General features: G+C 39.9%; 1 protein-coding gene across 4 annotated transcripts; it reads right to left on the reverse strand.

Annotated features, from left to right (window-relative positions):
* Window positions 1–552: 552 nt before the first annotated feature.
* MTFR2 (mitochondrial fission regulator 2) lies at window positions 553–18,914 on the reverse strand. 4 transcript variants are annotated; one of them, XM_061428077.1, is made up of 8 exons: window positions 17,855–18,914; window positions 16,719–16,831; window positions 9,128–9,232; window positions 8,546–8,658; window positions 7,058–7,287; window positions 5,241–5,595; window positions 2,433–2,607; window positions 553–1,443 (listed from the first exon to the last, which is right to left on the reverse strand). In XM_061428077.1, the coding sequence occupies exons 2-8, from the start codon at window positions 16,827–16,829 to the stop codon at window positions 1,336–1,338; spliced, it is 1,197 nt and encodes a 398-aa protein (XP_061284061.1). In that variant the 5' UTR covers window positions 16,830–16,831; window positions 17,855–18,914; the 3' UTR covers window positions 553–1,335. The 4 variants fall into 4 exon arrangements, with proteins under 4 accessions (XP_061284061.1, XP_061284063.1, XP_061284065.1 ...); XM_061428079.1 differs by having other exon boundaries at window positions 17,835–18,914; XM_061428080.1 differs by having other exon boundaries at window positions 1,353–1,443; window positions 2,420–2,607; window positions 17,855–18,911.
* Window positions 18,915–20,658: the final 1,744 nt, after the last annotated feature.

Below are 20,658 nucleotides of genomic sequence, written 5' to 3' on the forward strand. Positions count from 1 at the left end.
CTGTATCACTACAAATGCTTTTGGCTGCAAATAACAGAAAACCCACTCAGCATATTTTTTAATCTTTCTCATGTAATAAGAAGTCTGGAGATGGCTTTTGCTGGTGTTAGTTCAACAGCTCGATGATGTCAGGGTTCACATTTCTGTGACTCAAAGCCTATTCCTTGTGGTCATAAGATGAATGTGGCATAGCCAGGCCTAACTGGAAGGTGCCGGGTGAAAGGGGTCAGAAATGGAGATAACCAGGCAGCCAACTCTCGATCACCATAACATGAAAACGGTAAGCAAACTGGGCTTTTTCAAAAGGAGAGAGCTTCCAAAATGGGTGGGTGCTGAGTCTATCCAAATGGAACCTAAGCTCCATTTCTAGGGAAACATGGAAATTCCTACACACATTACTGTAATGGCAGAGGAAAAAAACACCTATTCCAAACTTGTGTTTCTTCATACTGACCAAGAAACTAAGTACACAACTCTCTTTCCCCCCAAAAGTTTAGAGTTTCTAAATGTAGTGAGAAGAAAACATGAATTTAAAGTGCTATAAAACACAAACAAGTTCAAAAAGGTGTGTTTATTTACAAAGGAACAGAGCATAATAAAGAACAAAGGAAATAAAATGACAGGTGTACATATTTACATAGCAAGTGAGGGCAAAACTTATCAAGAAGATTCTTTAAATACTTCTACAATCAAGCATTTAACAGTCAAAATCAGCTTCTAAGAATAATTCTTTATCACCTCAAGTTTTTTAGGGGGTTCAATCTATGATTCAAAGTATGACTCTCTTGGTGAAAAAATTATAATTTTATATTTTTTGAAAATCTCCAAGTTGCTGGAGGCCAGGTAAACCATATCACTACCAATCTTTAAAAGAGCCAAAGACGCTTAAATAAGCAAGTCATAACTGATTTAAGAAATCTTTTTTAAAAACTCAAATGTACTATCATTGGCTGTGCAGTACAATACAGACTTAGTTTACACTGCTTTCTTAATCCACTAAATGGTTTCCGTTACCTTATAATGAGATCTTACCATTCTCAAATGAGAAACGTTAAATCCTTTACTATTTAGCTCTTAGGAAAATCATTCAAAGTATTTATTCAGCTTTAATAAACTTAACATATGTGGGGGAAAAATGAAAAAGATCCATACACCTGACTATCATCAGTAGCCCGTTAACTCTTGGATCTTATAAAACCAGACATAGGTCAAGATCCTTCAGACGTCTGCACTAACATACCCCAGCATATGGACTACATTTAAATTCATTAACAGGAGACGTGATCCTTTCACATGCAGGGGAGGCATGTAGGTACACTTCTGCAGTCCTGCCTTCTAGGTGTAGACACAGCCCCTGTTGCTCATGGCTTGGTCTACACCTGCTGGGTTTGTTGGTTCTTCTTTTAGTTCAACATACTTCTGACTTAAGATACGGTGTCCAAACTGAAATAAAGCAAATGTTTAATACATTATTCTGATGTAAAAAAACAGAATAGCATACCAAATGATGCGATGAGGCTTAATTCATTCAATAGTAAGTAGTTATTTGAGAGCGGGCTATGTGTCAGGCAGGGTGCTCAGGGCTGGGGTCACAGAAAGTGAGACCTCAGTTCTGCCAGAACTGACAGAGTAGAACAATTCTCCTCTGCTCTGCTTTGCTCTGCGAGTTGTCATCTGCTTTTTAGCCTCCACCCCTCCTCCTTAGCCACTCCAGTGCCACCCACCGGACTTTAGACTCTGTCCCTCTTTCTCTCTCCCCTTGTTCCCATGGCTTAATCTTCTTTAATTCTCAACTAAACTATGAGATGGGAAACCAGCCCCCAAATTAGGATTATATCTGAAGTAAAGCAAAGAGGCTTCAAATAAGGAGCAATCTTCAGGGTTAAGAGTTGAAATATACTGTGAATTTTTTTAAGTGTCCAAGGAGCAAGGTCATCAAAGATAATTATGAGCTCATTTGCTTTGTTAAGCACAATTATAAATATTCTATTTATCTAAATAATCCAGTCTTTACATGTGACGAGGAAAAATACTGGGAGTATTCCCATTTAAATATGGTTAGGTTGACTCTATTACATCACTCCTCTCTGCTCCTCTCAAAGTTACAGATGCCCGGTTCATACTGGGCGGCGACAGTGACAGACAGCAATGTCAAGTTAGCATGTGTTCAGGAGAAACCATTAGAAACTTATGCACAAGTATTTTTCAAATCAAATGTTTTATCTCAAAAAATGCCAAAGTATGCTAAAAGCTAAAATGAGCATGTAAGTGAAAGTCAGTACAAAAACCAGAACATTAGCAGCACACAGTATCAACAAACAATTTTATGGCCCAGTCCACATAATTACTTCAAGAGAATTTGAAGGTAAAGATACATCATGAACAATATGCATGAGAAAAACTGAAAATTTAACCTTACATTATAAGCGTACCCTTGAAGTTTCTGGACTAGAAAATGGAGAAGACTCCCAACAATTATCTTCTTTCTCAAAGGAATCTTCTTCTTGGAATGCAAATTTCTGCTTAAGTGCATGGGATATTAGAGACACTGGATCCCAAGGTGAGTCTTCTCTTTTCCTTTTATGAATGGGTCTGCCTCCAGGGGACCTTTAAAAAAATGGAATAACTTAAAACTTTGTGTATTAAGTTCCTTATTGAAGAGCTTCCCAGGTGGCACTAGTGGTAAAGAACCCACTTGCCTGTGCAGGAGATGTAAGAGACACAGGTTCGATCCCTGGGTCAGGAAGATTCCCTGGGGAGGGCCTGGCAACCTACTCCGATTGAATTCTGGAGAATCTTGTGGATAGAGGAGGCCAGCAGGTCCCAGTCCATGGGGTCACAAACAGTTGGACACAACTGAAGCAACTGAGCACATAAGCCTTGACAAGCACAGCAAAAATCTAAGCATTATATAGCAGAAATAGAAGCATAATGTAATCTACTTCGTCTTCAAAAGATTGGAATGTTTTGCCTTAGGATAACAAATATAAGGGTGCAATGGATTAGGAATCAGACAGCTGAGAAACCATATGGGGCTCTACCACAATCCATTATAACCTGGGATTTATCAAATATCATCTTTGTTTTTTTATTTTCTAATTCTCCAGTGGGTAGAAAAGTTTAAATATTTAATAACTTTTAAAAGGACTATGGAGTTCATGAAAAGAAAAACATCAGGCTCTTTATTCACTCACTCAGTCTGAATGCTGACTCTTTCGCCAGGCTCCATTTTTACACTTTGGGGGTAGAGAGGTAATCCTGCTCCCGTGGAACACTCTAGGGGTAGGAGTTCATCAGTGAACAAGTAAGCAAGAACATCTGGGGCAGCAATTAGTGCTGTGAATAAAATAAAAGAGGGAGGGACTTCCCTGGTGGTCCAGTAGCTGAGACTCCCCGCTCCCAATGCCGGGGCCTCAGGTTTGAGCCCCAGTCAGGGAACTAGATCCCACTGCCACAACTAAGAGTTCGCATGCTGCAACTAAGACTCAGCACAGCCAAGTAAGTATTTTTTTAAATACAAAATAAATAAATAAAAGAGGGAAATGTGATAGTAGCTAGGATAAAGTGCTTTTGATGAGATGATGAGGATAAGTCTCTTAAAGGATTTGCCATTCTTCTTAAGGAAATGACAAGCAGTCAGTTTTATTGTAAACATCCAACGGATGCATCAGAAAGGAGGCTGGCATCTGTCAGAAAGGGAAAACAGGTACAACTGGAGTGCAGTGAAGTAAGATGGGAAGTGGGATGGGACGTCAGAGACACGAGGGCTGAATCCAGGCCACAGCAAGGTGTCAAGATTTCATTCTAAGCACAGTGAAAACCACCAAAGGATTTTCAGCAGGCGAATGGCATGATCTGACTTCAATTGTTAAAGATCACTCTGGTTATTATTCACATATGGAGAACAGACAAGGAGGCAAGAATGAAAAGAGAGTGACCAGTTAAGAGGTCACTGCCAAAGTCGAAATTATATAAAATGGTGGCTTACAATGAAAGGTGGCAGTGGGGACCATTGAGGGTACACAGATTTGAGTGTGGCCTCCCCCCTCAAAAAATGATAACAGGAAAAACACATAGAAGAATTGAAAAGGACTTTCTTTAAAAGTACAATAAAAAATAGAAAGAAATCAGTAGAGGAAAGATATGAAGATAAGACAAATAATTCTGGCATTCGAACTTCTAATAGGAGCTTCAAGAACGCAGGGAAAAAATAGGAGACATATCAGAAAAATATTACAAGAAATTTTCAAAAATAAAGGACAACTGATTGAGTCCGTAAGTGATCAGCATGAGAAATTTTAAAAGAACACTCCAGGGCTCATCATCATGAATTTTGAGAAGATTAGGATCAAAAAGAAGATCTCAAATGTTTCAAGAATAAGGGAAACAAGTTTCATACACAGTATCAGGAATTAAAATGACATTAACCTTGCAACAGGAACACTGAAAGCTAGAAACCAACGAAATAATGTCTTCAAAATTCTGAGGAAAAATGATTTTCTGCTAATTATATATCCAGCCAAACTAGCAAGTAAGTATAAGAATTAAAAAAAAAAAGTTTCAGATATGTAAGGTCTTAAAATAATTTAGCTTTTATGCATTCCTCAGGAAGCTACAGAAGAGGGAACACCCAGGAAGTGGGCGATGCAACACTGGGCAAACAGAATGCCTATGATGACAAAGGAAATCCTTAGGATAACAATGTAGCAGGTTTAGAGCAACAAGTAAGATTAGCCAAGGGCAGAAGGCTCCAAGAGGGGATTTCCAGGGGTTGAGGGGAATTCAAAGAGGCAATAGTTAACTGCAATAAAAAATAAAATTAGTTAACAAATAAAAGGTAATTGTAGTATATGAAATAGCTTTCCTGTGAATGTTTATTATTATAATAAGGATATAAATTCTGAACATGGATTTAAGACTGTGACTTAACCATATTGGAAGATGTAATAAGAAGTGTATGTGTGCATGTGTGTTAGGAGGTAGAATGTCTAAGAGAATGTATTTCAGATTTTTAACAATTCCAGTAAATATAACTAAAATAGCAAAAGTACAATGTTTCAAAAATATGAAGATAAGACACTAGAAGAGTCACAAAAATTTGAAAATGATTCTCTCTAGGAGCCGTGTTTGGGGTGAAGAAGAATCAAAGAGAAGACTTATATATGTTTACTTTGATAAAATAATTTCTTTAAACACCACTGATAAAATTTTGGTTCATTTTGCAAATTATGACAACATACCTTTCAATAGCACGTAGTTTAACCTTATTCATATCCTTTAGAACATCCAACATGTTTGGAACAGCTTCATTTTTCTGGTTTTTTGAGTGATGACTATAATTGGTCTTCCCAGCATCTGGGTGCTGTTGTTTCACTTCAGTTGTTGAATTATCTGATGCACAAATACTATTAGATGCTATTTTCATGAGAGGAGAACATGGAGGCTGTACAGAAGAAATCTGAGGAGGCGGTGGTGGAGGAGGAGAAGAGGGACGCACTGAACTTGAAAACAAATCTTGTTTGACATTGAGTTGAGTAGCCCCTGATGATGGCTTTTGTCCAAAACCACTAGGCCTGCCATTCAAGTCCAGGAAACCTAGAGAAAATTTAGTCTGTTGAAAAATCACACAAAACTGTCTCCGACATGACATGTAACACTAATTAGAATCAAAATAGGAACAATTTCTGTAATGCTATCATAACAATGATACAGTGGCCAAGAAGGAGAATCAACCTTATCTGCTTAGCAATTTTTGGAAGAGTCAAGCAAATAGTAAATTTCTTTTTAATCCAATTAGGATTCTCTGTGTAGGGGGAAGGGAGAGAATGCATTTCAAAGAGAAAATAAAAAATGTTTTCAGTTACAATCTAAATTTCATCCTCAGTTTACAAAAGCTAAAACACAATCAACAGCTTGTGGCTAGAAACACACGAACTGATATATTCACTCTATAAGGACACTGTAGAAACACCCAGACACATATTTTCTAGGCAAGAGCCTAAGATGGGTACCAAATACTTAAATTTTTCACAACAGATTTGCTCCTAAAATCATATGTAACATGACTACTTTTAAAAAAGTGTATATATAATCTCACTTTTTATTCTATAGTAACATATTCTATATAATATTTCATATAAATTATAAATATATAATACTATAAAAGTATGGGTTATAAACAAACATATATGTGTTTATATAGGTGTTTCTACATACATATAGATACAGTGTGTGTATGTATATTTTATTTTAAGCAAGTCACATCTCTAAAAATTTTAGAGAGAATTATCTAGAAAACAGTATTCACCTAGATTTGATGGAAGTATAGCAGCCATAACTTCAAACGACAAATATATGAACCTCAAACCTATACTCTTCTCTCAAATTAATGCATCCTTCTGCTTAAATTTCCAATGCTTTTCTAAAGACTTAGAAAGACTGTATCCATATCCTCACCCATATCCTCTACATCTGCAGATTCAAAAAACTGCTGATTGAAAATATTTTTTTAAAAAATTCCAGGATAGTTTCAAAAAGCCAAACTTGATCTTCCACACCCTAACAACAGTTTACATAGCAATTCTATTGTATTTACAATAATTTGCATTTTATTAGATATTATAAGTAATGAGAAATGATTTAAAGTATACAGAAAGATGGAGGATGTGACAGATTATATACAAATATGCCATCTTATTTAAGGGACGTAAGTATCCTTGGATTTTGGTGGCCACAGGGGTCCTAGAACCAAAATGCTGAGGGACAACTGTACTTAGAAAATAGGCTTTTGAATATAAAACTACAACCTTTGGCAGCATACCTAGCTCTTCTTTAAACCAAAGCCATTCTGGTCACTACAAATGCATCCTAATTTATTCTTAACAAACATCAGCAGTTATACACACACACACACACACACACATGCAACATCCTTTCACATTCCATGTCATTCAGAAGATACATTAGCAGCAAACATTCTTTTCTTACTTAGAACTGCACTGACTTAAAATACTAGAGAAGTATCATCCAACCAAAACAAAAACCCAGTGTTACTTACCAGCTTTTGTACTGTTTCCCAGTTCTTGCCGTCCCACAATTGCAGCAATCTGAGAGCGAAGAAAAGCTAGCTCATCTTCAAGGGCAGCTATCTTTTTAATTGCAGTTTCACTTTCAGGCCAATCATTTTTTCTTGGTTTGTTATGCCTTACAGCAGGTGTCAATGGACCTTCAAATAGTTGCAAAGGATGAAAAGATGCAATTTTCTCCTCTTCTTCATTTTTCCATGTACTATGGGTGGAATGAAGGAAAAAATGGATAGAGAGATGGGGGAAGGAAAATTTTCTAAGAGAAATAATTTCTTTCAGTCAAAGAACAAAAACACCAAAACAAAATCAGAATAGCTCTCTTTACTCTACAACTGTCTGTAGACTCACTGAGGACAAGCAGTATCTTACACAACTTTGTATCCTCAATCCCCAGAACAGAACGCTGCCTTTAGCAGGTGACCAGAAGTGATCAGTGAAGAAAGGGATGCATCTGGCTTTCAAACTGTAAACCAAAAATAATTATCCTATAACTGTTCTATTAATGTCAAACCGTACAAATGGATTTATTTAGAAATAAAGTTAATCTACTTAGAAATTCTACATATTTGGAATATAAGGCTTGAAAGGATTCCATGTTATACTGGGGTAAGTACTCTAATTTTTTGAAAATTTATAAACCAGCTTTACATAGAATAAATTTAAGCAGAAATTTTGAATAATTGACCTTTATTGTACTTACAGCCTGTATCTGAATACACTAACTCCTAAGTTAGTATTCCCAAGCAGTAAAACATCCAAATGATGAAATATATTTAACATCATTGCCTGGTACACAGTAAACACTGTATAAATTTTGGTTAAATATATAAAACAAAATAGATCTAGTATTGGACGTCCTGGTGGTCCAGTGGTTAAGAATTTGCCTGCCAATGCAGGGAACACAAGTTTGATCCCTGTCAGGAAGACTCCCCTTGCCGAGGGGCAAATAAGACTGTGCACCACAACTACGGAGCCCGTGCTCTAGAGCCCACAAGACGCAATTTACCGAGCCCATGCTCTGCAGCAAGAGGCTACCACAGTTAGAAGCCCCTGCACTACAACTTGAGTAGGCCCCACTCTCCACAACTAGAGAAACCCACATATAGCAACAAAGGCCTGGAGCAGCCAGAAATAAATAATTAAAAAAAAGAAAAATAGATTCAGTATTTAGTATACAGGAAAGAGCTTTCTCCTAAAAATGAACGTGGTAATCTTCAAATCCTTTTAATATCATTCCTTTGCAGGCCTGGGTTGGGTTTAAATGTGCGTTAAGAAAAACAAGCCAAAAATGAGAAAAAACACCAGTCATCCTTATCATGAAGACATTAGTAGGACTCAGTGTACTATAGAGCTAGACAAAATAAATGAAAAGGTTCACTTAGTCTGAACACACTTCAACACAGGCAAGAATTCCGATTGTAGCCCACACCCCACTTTTCCAAGATATGGAGAAAAATTACCGAAATCTGAGATAACTGGCTTCTTCATCATTTGCCACACACCAAACGTCAGCAAAAGACGGAACTACAGAGCCACAGTTAGCCGGGTCCACAGAGTTCAAGAGCGGAACCAGCTAAAGGGAAAAGGGGAAAGAAAGTCAGAGCTCTGCGGGCAGTCAGGGGGAGACACATGCCTATAGAAACTGCTTACACAAGTTAAAAATCCACAAGTGTGAAAGAAGAAAGGATATGCAAGAGAAAAACATACACCTGTTAGCAAGAAAAAGGACTCAGGAAAACATAGTTCTAAAGTCTATGCATATGGCACTATTCTCTCCCCTAGGAATGCCATCCAACATAAAACACTGACTAAAAGAATCAAAGAAACGACTCAGGGGTTTCTTCACATCTGGCAATCTTTGGATATAATTAAAGTAATAAAGTAATAAAGACAAAAACACAAATGAAATTACTTGTTTCCAAGATAAGCTACAGGTGTTTGGTTTGCAGGAAACATTTCTTCTTCTATTCCCGTCTATGTCCCTATTTCCCTATAGAAATTTTTATACATGGTACTTAAATAATACATGTTGACTGACTTACCTCAAAATTAGGCCTGGGACAAGGTTCTAAAGGAAGAAGTTTCCCAATGATACGAACAATACTCCGAGCTGATCCATAGTCTTTATTTTCCCAAATGTGTAAAACCTATTTAAACATAAATCATTATTTAAAAAGTAGTACTGTGTTGAGCATGTTTATATTGTTTATGAAAAGAACAAATGTTAAAGATAGAATAGCATTTTTTTAAAAATATAGAATAGCATGCTTTTATTTTCTTCAAAGAATCAAACTATTCACATGTATTTTTTAAAAACGAGGGGTACAGGGGAGTGCAGCTGAGGGAGGCGGTTAACATAAGCATATTGCAGGAAGATCTTTTGAGAAAGCACCACAAATTCATTTCTTTTTATTTCTGATAATGACCAAATACCCTGGGGAACTTTATTAAAAATTGACAATGTCAATTTCTCAAGCAATGAAGTAATACAAAGTATACTCATGTAATTTCCTTTAAAGAGGTGAATAAATGAATCATGCCCTAAACAATTTAAGAATGCTTTACTTATTGTGGTATTGGCACAAAAACAGACATGTAGATCAAAATAACAGAACAGAGAGACCAGAAATAAACCCACCCATGCACGATCAATTAATCTATGATATGGGAAGCAAGAATATACAATGGAGAAAAGACAGTCTCTTCAGCAAGTGGTGTTGGAAAGATGCACAGCTACATGCAAATCAGTGAAATTAGAACACTCCCTTACAACATGCATAACAATAAACTCAAAATGATTTAAAGACCTAAACATAAGATATGATACCATAAAACTCTTAGAACAGAACATAGGCAAAACACTCTCAGACATAAATTCTAGCAATATTTTCTCAGATTGGTCTCCCAAGGCAAAAGAAATAAAAACAAAAACAAACAAACGGGATCTAATCAAACTCAGAAGCTTTTGCACCACATGAAAATCATAAACAAAACAAAAAGACAACCTACAGAGTGGAGGAAAACATTTGCAACCAACAACTGGATAATATCCAAAACATGGAAAAGAAATGCAAAAAAGCAAAATGGCTATCTGTGGAGGGCTTACAAATAGCTGTGAAAAGAAGAGAAGTGAAAAGCAAAGGAGAAAAGGAAAGATATAAACATCTGAATGCAGAGTTCCAAAAATAGCAAGAAGAGATAAGAAAGCCTTCTTCAGCAATCAATGCAAAGAAATAGAGGAAAACAACAGAATGGGAAAGACTAGAGATCTCTTCAAGAAAATCAGAGATACCAAAGGAACATTTCATGCAAAGATGGGCTTGATAAAGGACAGAAATGGTATGGACCTAATGGAAGCAGAAGATATTAAGAAGAGGTGGCAAGAATACACAGAAGAACTGTACAAAAAAGATCTTCACGACCCAGATAATCACAATGCTGTGATCACTGACCTAGAGCCAGACATCCTGGAATGTGAAGTCAAGTGGGCCTTAGAAAGCATCACTACGAACAAAGCTAGTGGAGGTGATGGAATTCCAGTGGAGCTATTCCAAATCCTGAAAGATGATGCTATGAAAGTGCTGCACTCAATATGCCAGCAAATTTGGAAAACTCAGCAGTGGCCAAGGACTGGAAAAGGTCAGTTTTCATTCCAATCCCAAAGAAAGGCAATGCCAAGGAATGCTCAAACTACCACACAATTGCACTCATCTCACATGCTAGTAAAGTAATGCTCAAAATTCTCCAAGCCAGGCTTCAGCAATATGTGAACCGTGAACTTCCTGATGTTCAAGCTGGTTTTAGAAAAGGCAGAGGAACCAGAGATCAAATTGCCAACATCCGCTGGATCATGGAAAAAGCAAGAGAGTTCCAGAAAAACATCTATTTCTGCTTTATTGACTATGCCAAAGCCTTTGACTGTGTGGATCACAATAAACTGTGGAAAACCCTGAAAGAGATGGGAATACCAGAACACCTGATCTGCCTCTTGAGAAATGTGTATGCAGGTCAGGAAGCAACAGTTAGAACTGGACATGGAACAACAGACTGGTTCCAAATAGGAAAAGAAGTACGTAAAGGCTATATACTGTCACCCTGATTATTTAACTTCTTTGCAGAGTACATCATGAGAAATGCTGGGCTGGAAGAAACACAAGCTGGAATCAAGATTGCCGGGAGAAATATCAATCACCTCAGATATGCAGATGACACCACCCTTATGGCAGAAACGGAAGAAGAACTAAAAAGCCTCTTGATGAAAGTGAAAGTGGAGAGTGAAAAAGTTGGCTTAAAGCTCAACATTCAGAAAATGAAGATCATGGCATCCAGTCCCATCACTTCATGGGAAATAGATGGGGAAACAGTGGAAACAGTGTCAGACTTTATTTTTGGGGGCTCCAAAATCACTGCAGATGGTCACTGCAGCCATGAAGTTAAAAGACGCTTACTCCTTGGAAGGAAAGTTATGACCAACCTAGATAGCATATTCAAAAGCAGAGACATTACTTTGCCAACAAAGGTTCGTCTAGTCAAGGCTATGGTTTTTCCTGTGGTCATGTATGGATGTGAGAGTTGGACTGTGAAGAAGGCTGAGCACCAAAGAATTGATGGTTTTGAACTGTGGTGTTGGAGAAGACTCTTGAGAGTCCCTTGGACTGCAAGGAGATCCAACCAGTCCATTCTGAAGGAGATCAGCCCTGGGATTTCTTTGGAAGGAATGATGCTAAAGCTGAAACTCCAGTACTTCGGCCACCTCATGCGAAATGTTGACTCATTGGAAAAGACTCTGATGCTGGGAGGGATTGGGGGCAGGAGGAGAAGGGGACGACAGAGGATGAGATGGCTGGATGGCATCACTGACTCGATGGACGTGAGTCTGAGTGAACTCCAGGAGTTGGTGATGGACAGGGAGGCCTGGCGTGCTGTGATTCATGGGTTGCAAAGAGTCGGACACGACTGAGCGACTGATCTGATCTGATACAACTTTCTAGTAGCTACATTTGAAGAGTAGAAAGAGACAAGTGAAATTAATTTGCTTAATGTATTTAATTTGTATATGCATATTATGTCAAAGTGAAATCAATATTTTTAAAAAATAATATCTTTATAATATTTTTTTTCAGACTAAATCTTCAAAATCCATTGTATATTTTATACCTATAACAGATCTCAACCTAGACATTTCAAGTATTTAAAAGTGACATTCACACTGATCAGCACAGCCTATGCTAAAGATGCCCAACTTAATTAACATAATTATCTCTGTGGTTCTGCAGATCACTCACAGGTGCACCCTTGCTAAGAACCACAGGCCTAGAGGCTCCACTACAGTGATGGCCACTACTGTCACACACAGTCACGTAACTCTTGGTTAATGTGAATGTCTTGCTCTGCAATTCCCATTCTGCCAAACTTCTGTCCTTCTCTCTCATTCCTTCATTGCCACTAACTATCTTGACCACTCTTAGGATTTCACCTCCTCTTCTATTTCTGCTCTGGCACCCTCCTACTGACTTCACTAACTTTCCTAAGTAGGGATTTTCAAGTTGTTTCAAAGATATGTTCAGTTCAGTTCGTCTCTCAGTCGTGTCTGACTCTTTGCGATCCCATGAATTGCAGCACGCCAGGCCTCCCTGTCCATCATCAACTCCTGGAGTCCACCCAAACCCATGTCCATTGTGTTGGTGACGCCATCCAACTATCTCATCCTCCGTCGTCCCCTTCTCCTCCTGCCCTCAATCTTTCCCAGCATCAGGGTCTTTTCAAATGAGTCAGCTCTTCGCATCAAGTGGCCAAAGTATTGGGAGTTTCAGCTTCAACATCAGTACTTCCAATGAACACTCACTGATTTCCTTTAGGATGGACTGGTTGGATCTCCTTGCAGTCCAAGGGACTCTCAAGAGTCTTCTCCAACACCACAGTTCAAAAGCATCAATTCTTCGGCACTCAGCTTTCTTTATAGTCCAACTCTCACATCCACACATGACCACTGGAAAACCCATAGCCTTGACTAGATGGACCTTTGAGACAAAGTAATGTCTCTGCTTTTTAATATGCTATCTAGGTTAGTCATAACTTTCCTTCCAAGGAGTAAGCGTCTTTTAATTTCATGGCTGCAATCACCATCTGCAGTGATTTTGGAGCCCAGAAAAATAAAGTCTGACACTGTTTCCACTGTTTCCCCATCTATTTCCCATGAAGTGGTGGGACTGGATGCCATGATCTTCGTTTTCTGAATGCTGAGCTTTAAGCCAACCTTTTTCACTCTCCACTTTCACTTTCATCAAGAGGCTTTTGAGTTCCTCTTCACTCTCTGCCATAAGGGTGGTGTCATCTGCATATCTGAGGTTATTGATATTTCTCCCAGCAATCTTGATTCCAGCTTCTGCTTCCTCCAGCCCAGCATTTCTCATGATGTACTCTGCATAGAAGTTAAATAAGCAGGGTGACAACATACAGCCTTAACGTACTCCTTTTCCTATTTGGAACCAGTCTGTTGTTCCAAGTCCAGTTCTAACTGTTGCTTCCTGACCTGCATACAGGTTTCTCAATAGGCAGGTCAGGTGGTCTGGTATTCCCATCTCTTTCAGAATTGTCCACAGTTTATTGTGATCCACACAGTCAAAGGCTTTGGCATAGTCAATAAAGCAGAAATAGATGTTTTTCTGGAACTCTCTTGCTTTTTCCATGATCCAGCGGATGTTGGCAATTTGATCTCTGGTTCCTCTGCCTTTTCTAAAACCAGCTTGAACATCTGGAAGTTCACCGTTCATGTACTGCTGAAGCCTGGCTTCGAGAATTTTGAGCATTACTTGACTGGTGTGTGAGATGAGTGCAACTGTGTGGTAGTTTGAGCATTCTTTGGCATGGTCTTTCTTTGGGATTGGAATGAAAACTGACCTTTTCCAGTCCTGTGGCCACTGCTGAGTTTCCAAAGTTGCTGGCATATTGAGTGCAGCACTTTCACAGCGTCATCTTTCAGGATTTGAAATAGCTCAACTGGAATAACATCACCTCCACCAGCTTTGTTTATAGTGTTGCTTCCCAAGGCCCACTTGACTTCACATTCCAGGATGTCTGGCTCTAGGTGAGTGATCACACCATCGTGATTATCTTGCTCGTGAAGATCTTTTTTGTACAGTTCTGTGTATTCTTGCCACCTCTTCTTAATATCTTCTGCTTCTGTTAGGTCCATACCATTTCTGTCCTTATGAAGCCCGTCTTTGCATGAAATGTTCCATTGGTATCTCTGATTTTCTTGAAGAGATCTCTAGTCTTTCCCATTCTGTTGTTTTCCTCTATTCCTTTGCACTGATTGCTGAGGAAGGCTTTCTTATCTCTCCTTGCTATTCTTTGGAACTCTGCATTCAGATGCTTTATCTTTCCTTTTCTCCTTTGCTTTTTGCTTCTCTTCTTTTCACAGCTATTTGTAAGGCCTCCTCAGACAGCCATTTTGCTTTTTTGCATTCTTTTCCATGGGGACGGTCTTGATGCCTGTCTCCTGTACACTGTCCATCGTTCAGGGATGAACCGCTGTCCATAGTTCATCAGGCATTCTATCTATCAGATCTAGGCCCTTAAATCTATTTCTCACTTCCACTGTATAATCATAAGGGATTTGATTTAGGTCATACCTGAATGGTCTAGTGGTTTTCCCTACTTGCTTCAATTTAAGTCTGAATTTGGCAATAAGGGTTCATGATCTGAGCCACAGTCAGCTCCCAGTCTTGTTTTTGCTGACTGTATAGAGCTTCTCCATCTTTGGCTGCAAAGAATATAATCAATCTGATTTCGGTGTTGACCATCTGGTGATGTCCATGTGTAGAGTCTTCTGTTGTGTTATTGGAAGAGAGTGTTTGCTCTGACCAGTGCGTTCTCTTGGCAAAACTCTATTAGCCTTTGCCCTACTTCATTCCGTATTCCAAGGCCAAATTTGCCTGTTACCCCAGGTGTTTCTTGACTTCCTACTTTTGCATTCCAGTCCCCTATAATGAAAAGGACATCTTTTTTGGGTGTTAGTTCTAAAAGGTCTTGTAGGTCTTCACAGAACCATTCAACTTCAGCTTCTTCAGCGTTACTGGTTGGGGCATAGGCTTGGATTACTGTGATATTGAATGGTTTGCCTTGGAAATGAACAGAGATCATTCTGTTGTTTTTGAGATTGCATCCAAGTACTGCATTTCAGACTCTTGTTGACCATGATGGCTACTCCATTTCTTCTAAGGGATTCCTTCCTGCAGTAGTAGATATAATGGTCATCTGAGTTAAATTCACCCATTCCAGTCCATTTTAGTTCGCTGATTCCTAGAATGTCGACGTTCACTCTTGCCATCTCCTGTTTGACCACTTCCAATTTGCTTTGATTCATGGACCTAACATTCCAGGTTCCTATGCAATACTGCTCTTTATAGCATCAGACCTTGCTTCTAGCACCAGTCACATCCACAACTGGGTATTGTTTTTGCTTTGGCTCCATCCCTTCATTCTTTCTGGAGTTATTTCTCCACTGATCTCCAGTAGCATATTGGGCACCTATCGACCTGGGGAGTTCCTCTTTTAGTATCCTATCATTTTGCCTTTTCATACTGTTCATGGGGTTCTCAAGGCAAGAATACTGAAGCAAATCTTCAACTATCCCTCGGTCTTTGTTATTTTTAACCTCAATTCTGAAATTCAAAATGCTTCATTATGGACATCCTCTATCATCAAAGTCAAATAAAAAATGAATATAGAAAACGCCAAATCTGAATCTCTTTTCTTTCCTACACCCAGAACCATGTATCTAATTATCAGCAAGATATTTGTATTTATATGTTCCAACACATTTAACTTATCTCCCTAGGAGAAAGTAGTTCCTCATACTGAGTTGTCCATTTTTTATTAATGGCTCCATCATTCTTCAACTTACTTTTGTTCAAAATCCTTTATTTATCCTTGACTATTCTAATTCACCATACCAAACAGCAATAACTTGCCCATTTTCTGTATGCCCCTCTATTATTTTTGTGTCTGTCTTATATGTACTTTTATAGCTGTATGTATATATTTCTCATATCTCACACTATATTTTAAGAATCACGAATACAAGAAAGATGTGTTGCCACCGTGCATCACCTACAGAACAGTGCATATTGTCTGAGATCTTAGATGTCATAGCTACTCAGTAAGTAGACAAAATCTGATTTATGATTCTGACACCAACTCAACCTCTCCCCTGAATTTGCTGAACTATGAAACTCATCATTCTATAACAAATGTCAAGCATTTTTTTTTCAACTTTTTATTTTATACTGGAGTATAGCTGATTGACAATGTTGTGTTAGTTTCAGGTTCAAATAAATTACCTTAAATAAAACCACTAGAATTTTAAAAATATTTTATCTATGAGGGTCATGTCTATCTTTTGCTTGGTTTCGATCTTTCATCAGCTTTTGACCCTTCAAGTAAATAAGTTCCTAATAATCATATCCTTTTTTTTTAACTCAAATTATCAAAGCTACACTACTGCAAACTTGCCTTTGTTATACCTTATACAGAAGTAACAATTTTGCCTTGAATGTTGACATATAAATCATTTCCAAAATAAGACCCCAAATACAACAGGTCCATTCAAATCCATTAAAAACGATTTACCTGGTTTATGGGAACACCAAAATATTCCAGCATTTCTCTTAAGATACTCAATATGAATGACATTGATGAGGCAAATAAAGAAGCAAATTCAAAGAAACATTGTTTCTTCATACCTTAAGGGGAAAAAAATAGGAAAACATTACTCTTGATAAATAACTGCTGCACACACAAACAAAAAAGCCTTCGTTACACATTACACCATCAACTAAACTAATCTCTCTGGCCAGCATTATTTTGAGGTGAGCAGAGACAAAGAGCAATGGGAGAATGGGGAAGGGCTGGTTAAAAAAACAAAACAAAACAAAAAAAAACCCTTCAGTTTATCAGTTAAGTTGCATTAAAAATTCATAGGATTTTTTTTGACCCTCCCATGGACGGAGGAGCCTGGTAGGCTTCAGTCTATGGGGTCGCAAAGAGTCAGACATGACTGAGCGACTTCACTTTTACTTTTCACTTTCATGCATTGGAGAAGGAAATGGCAACCCACTCCAGTGTTCTTGCCTGGAGAATCCCAGGGACGCCAGAACCTGGTGGGCTGCCATCTATGGGGTCGCACAGACTCAGACACGACTGAAGTGACTTAGCAGCAGCAAGGGACCCAGTGCTAGTGTGCTCAGCTGTTCAGTCCTGTCCAACTCTTTGAGATCCCGTGGATTGTAGCCCACCAGGCTCCTCTGTCCATGGAATTTCCCAGGTAAGAATACTGGAGTGGGTTGCCATAGAGTCCTTCAGGGGATCTTCCCAACCCAGGGATCGAACTCACATCTCCTGCATCAGCAGGCGGATTCTTTACCAACGCACCACTTAGTTAATAAATATCAATCAAGGATAGACTGGAAACTTAGCAGGAAGCCTTCAAGTTAGTTGCAATAGCGAAAGCCGAAAGCTTCGCCTCCCTCCGAAAGCTTCGGCTGAGACTAAGCAAGGATGAGTTCAGCCCTTCCTTGAGAGCAGGCAGATGGCCGACTAGAGACTTTGACCAAACAAAAGGAATGATAACACTTCCTTACTGATATATTGGAGTACCACCCATCCCTCCTCGCTCATTCTAAAGATAAGGATTATGAAGCCCGGATAGGTGACGTGACTTAGTCACCCAACTACTAAATAACAGACCGAGACTAGCTCCGGCTTACGTCACTCCCTTTGGCCCCAAGCCGCCTCGGGGTCTCTCCCGCTCGGTGATCACCGTCGCCTGGTTCACCTTCCTCCGAAGCCCAGCCTCCCGGCAAACACGGGAACTTCAAGCTGCAGTCATTAAGGAACCTCGCGGCGGAATCCGCAGAGGACGAGGCCAGGCGTGCTCTCGTCCTGATCCAGGAGCGCTTAGAGGTCCACACGTGCCCGCCCTCGCGTCCCGGCTTGCCTGCCACGGGCGGAAACGACACTTCCACTGGCCCCGGAATTGGCCCTGAAGCCCCTCACCCAGCCGGGGTATCCGGGATGAAGACTCGGCCCTCCTTCCGTGGGACACTGAACCTGCGGCTTAGACCTAATCGCTACTTCCGCGTCCTCGGACGAAAATTAAACTCCGCGGGCCTTGACCAAAGCCCGATGTCATTGGACAAACCTTTAGGTCGCTGCTTGTGATTGGTTACGGAAGGTTATTTAGACCCACTGAATGTCCTTTTCCTTCAAGAAGGCGGGTCTTCAGCGGGGCAGCCAATGGAAGCTTAGAGCCAACGAGTGGGCGTGGCAGATCACACAAACATGGCGACGCATGCTCAGATCGTGTCTCTAGGTTTCCCCAGCGCTGTCTCATACCTGCGTAGGAAGCCTGGCGTTGTGGAGTCTTATGGCCTTTGGCTCAGGCTCACGATCCCGAGTTCGTGCCCCGTACAGATCATCGCAGAGAAAGTGTATCGTCCTCTACATACAGACCCGAAGTGGGACCCCTCTCCCAAGTACGCCTGTCGTGGAGTGTCGCGTTTTATTGTTTAATCATTCGTCCATTCAGCGAACATCTGTTGTTTATAGGACTAGTGAACCAGTGAAGTTGCTTAGTCATGTCCGACTCTTTGCGATCCCATGGACTGTGTCCTACCAGGCTCCTCCATCCGTGGAATTTTCCAGACAATTCCAGTACTGGTGTGGGTTGCCATTTCCTTCTCCAGGGGATCTTGCCGACCCAGGGATCGAACCCAGGTCTCCCGCATTGAAGGCAGACGCTTTACCGTCTGAGCCAACCAGGGAAGCCCTGTTTAAGGGACTGCTGCTAAGCTGCTGCTAAGTCACTTCAGTCGTGTCCGACTCTGTGCGACCCCATGGATGGCTGCCCACCAGGCTCCCCCATCCCTGGGATTCTCCAGGCAAGAACACTGGAGTTGGTTGCCATTTCCTTCTCCAATGCATGAAAGTGAAAAGTGAAAGTGAAGTCGCTCAGTCGTGTCCGACTCTTAGCGACCCCATGGACTGCAGCCCACCAGGCTCCTCTGTCCATGGGATTTTCCAGGCAAGAGTACTGGAGTGAGGTGCCATCGCCTTCTCCGGTTTAAGGGACTAGCAGGTGCTAAACACTGTCATCGAGGAATCTGCGGCATTCATGAAATTCTCCAGGTTATCTAGGCTATCAAATATGAGCCGGATGCTGACCTGGCCTAGCTGACGACGGTTAAGCGGTGACCAAGTCCTGGCAGTTGATATCTCAATTTTCAGTTCTAATCTGAAGTTCCTGGGCTTCATAAAAACTACAGCTCCTGCTTTTCATATTTCAGCAAGAAATGCACTGGAGTGACATAATTTAAGATCAACTGTCTCTCCTGCTGACCAACACAATTTTTAAGTGGGAGAATTTTTCAACAAATTTCTCTGTGTCCACAGCATGTATTCATTCAGCTAACACTGGATGTCTACTATGTGCAAGGCATCATTCTGACAACGAAAATGCAATTAGCAAGGCAGCTAAGATCCTTACCCTCCTGGAACTTACATTCTAGTGGAGACCTGAGAAGGTTTCTCTGAACACCATATAAATAGCATGTCTCCACTGTCTCTCCATGACTTATTGTTCTTTACAGTACTCAGATCATGTAGTATTTATGCTCCACTTACTGCCAAACAGGAACTGTCCAGAACAGGAACTCTTGTCTTGACCCATGCTATATCTCCATCATTTTAGAGGAATACCTGGTATATTTGATGAACATTAAGAGTTTGTTGAATAAAATAATTCTATATACGTAAGAGAAAACAGACACCAAGAATGATGTGACACCAAGAAACTGGCAGAACAACAGTGCTTATAGTCACAGTAGTATAAGCTAGATAAGGATGAAAACAGCAGGAAAGGGCTGCTGGACAAATGTAAAAGAAAACAAATCGATCAGTGACCCTACGTTAAATTTTCTCAGCTTCCTTATCCTTCCCTTTGCCTTTGCAAATACATCATGATCTTATAACTTCCTCTTTCCAATCTGCTATCAAACAGCAGACAATAGGGTCAAAAGGCAGAATATCCCTTGAAAGCATGAGAAGGAAAACCAGTAGTACTAACACACCTCCTTCAGCATGCACTATTAATATAACTCAACTGATCCAAGTGCAAGATGGGCCCAGGTCAAATGCTACATCTTCCATGAATGCCTTGCTGACAACTTTCCTCTAACTTTTCAGAGATCCTTCCTCCATGTTATGTGTACTAAAACAGTCATACATACATCTTGATAATCTTCTATGCGATATGACATTATTTTTCCTGAACTTTGAGAATGATGCAGGATTCAGTAAGTCTTTTCTACCTTTTCTGTCATTTTTTAGTGGTGTTTGAAAATATGGTGGCACGCTTTCTAAGATCTTCCCGGCTGTGTTCCCCTCTCCCAGTTGAATCTAGGCCCTTTTCATCTCCTGTCTCTACTCTGCTCATTAAGATTCCTTTCAGTCCTTTCCTCACTGTGGGGTCCTGTCCTTAAAAGGGAGTCTTGTCTTGACAGGTCTACTTGAA

Source organism: Bos javanicus, chromosome 9 (genome assembly GCF_032452875.1).
Source record: "Bos javanicus breed banteng chromosome 9, ARS-OSU_banteng_1.0, whole genome shotgun sequence".
Classification (NCBI taxonomy): Eukaryota; Metazoa; Chordata; class Mammalia; order Artiodactyla; family Bovidae; genus Bos; species Bos javanicus.

Bases quoted from the DNA above. Each gene is read 5' to 3' on its own strand.
- MTFR2 (XM_061428077.1), bottom strand. From the start codon at position 16,829: ATGAAGAAACAATGTTTCTTTGAATTTGCTTCTTTATTTGCCTCATCA. The intron at 9,233-16,718 runs GTAAATCGTTTT...ATGTTTAAATAG, and splicing joins TTGGTGTTCCCATAAACCAG to GTTTTACACATTTGGGAAAA. The intron at 8,659-9,127 runs GTAAGTCAGTCA...TTTTCCCTTTAG, and splicing joins GTCCCAGGCCTAATTTTGAG to CTGGTTCCGCTCTTGAACTC.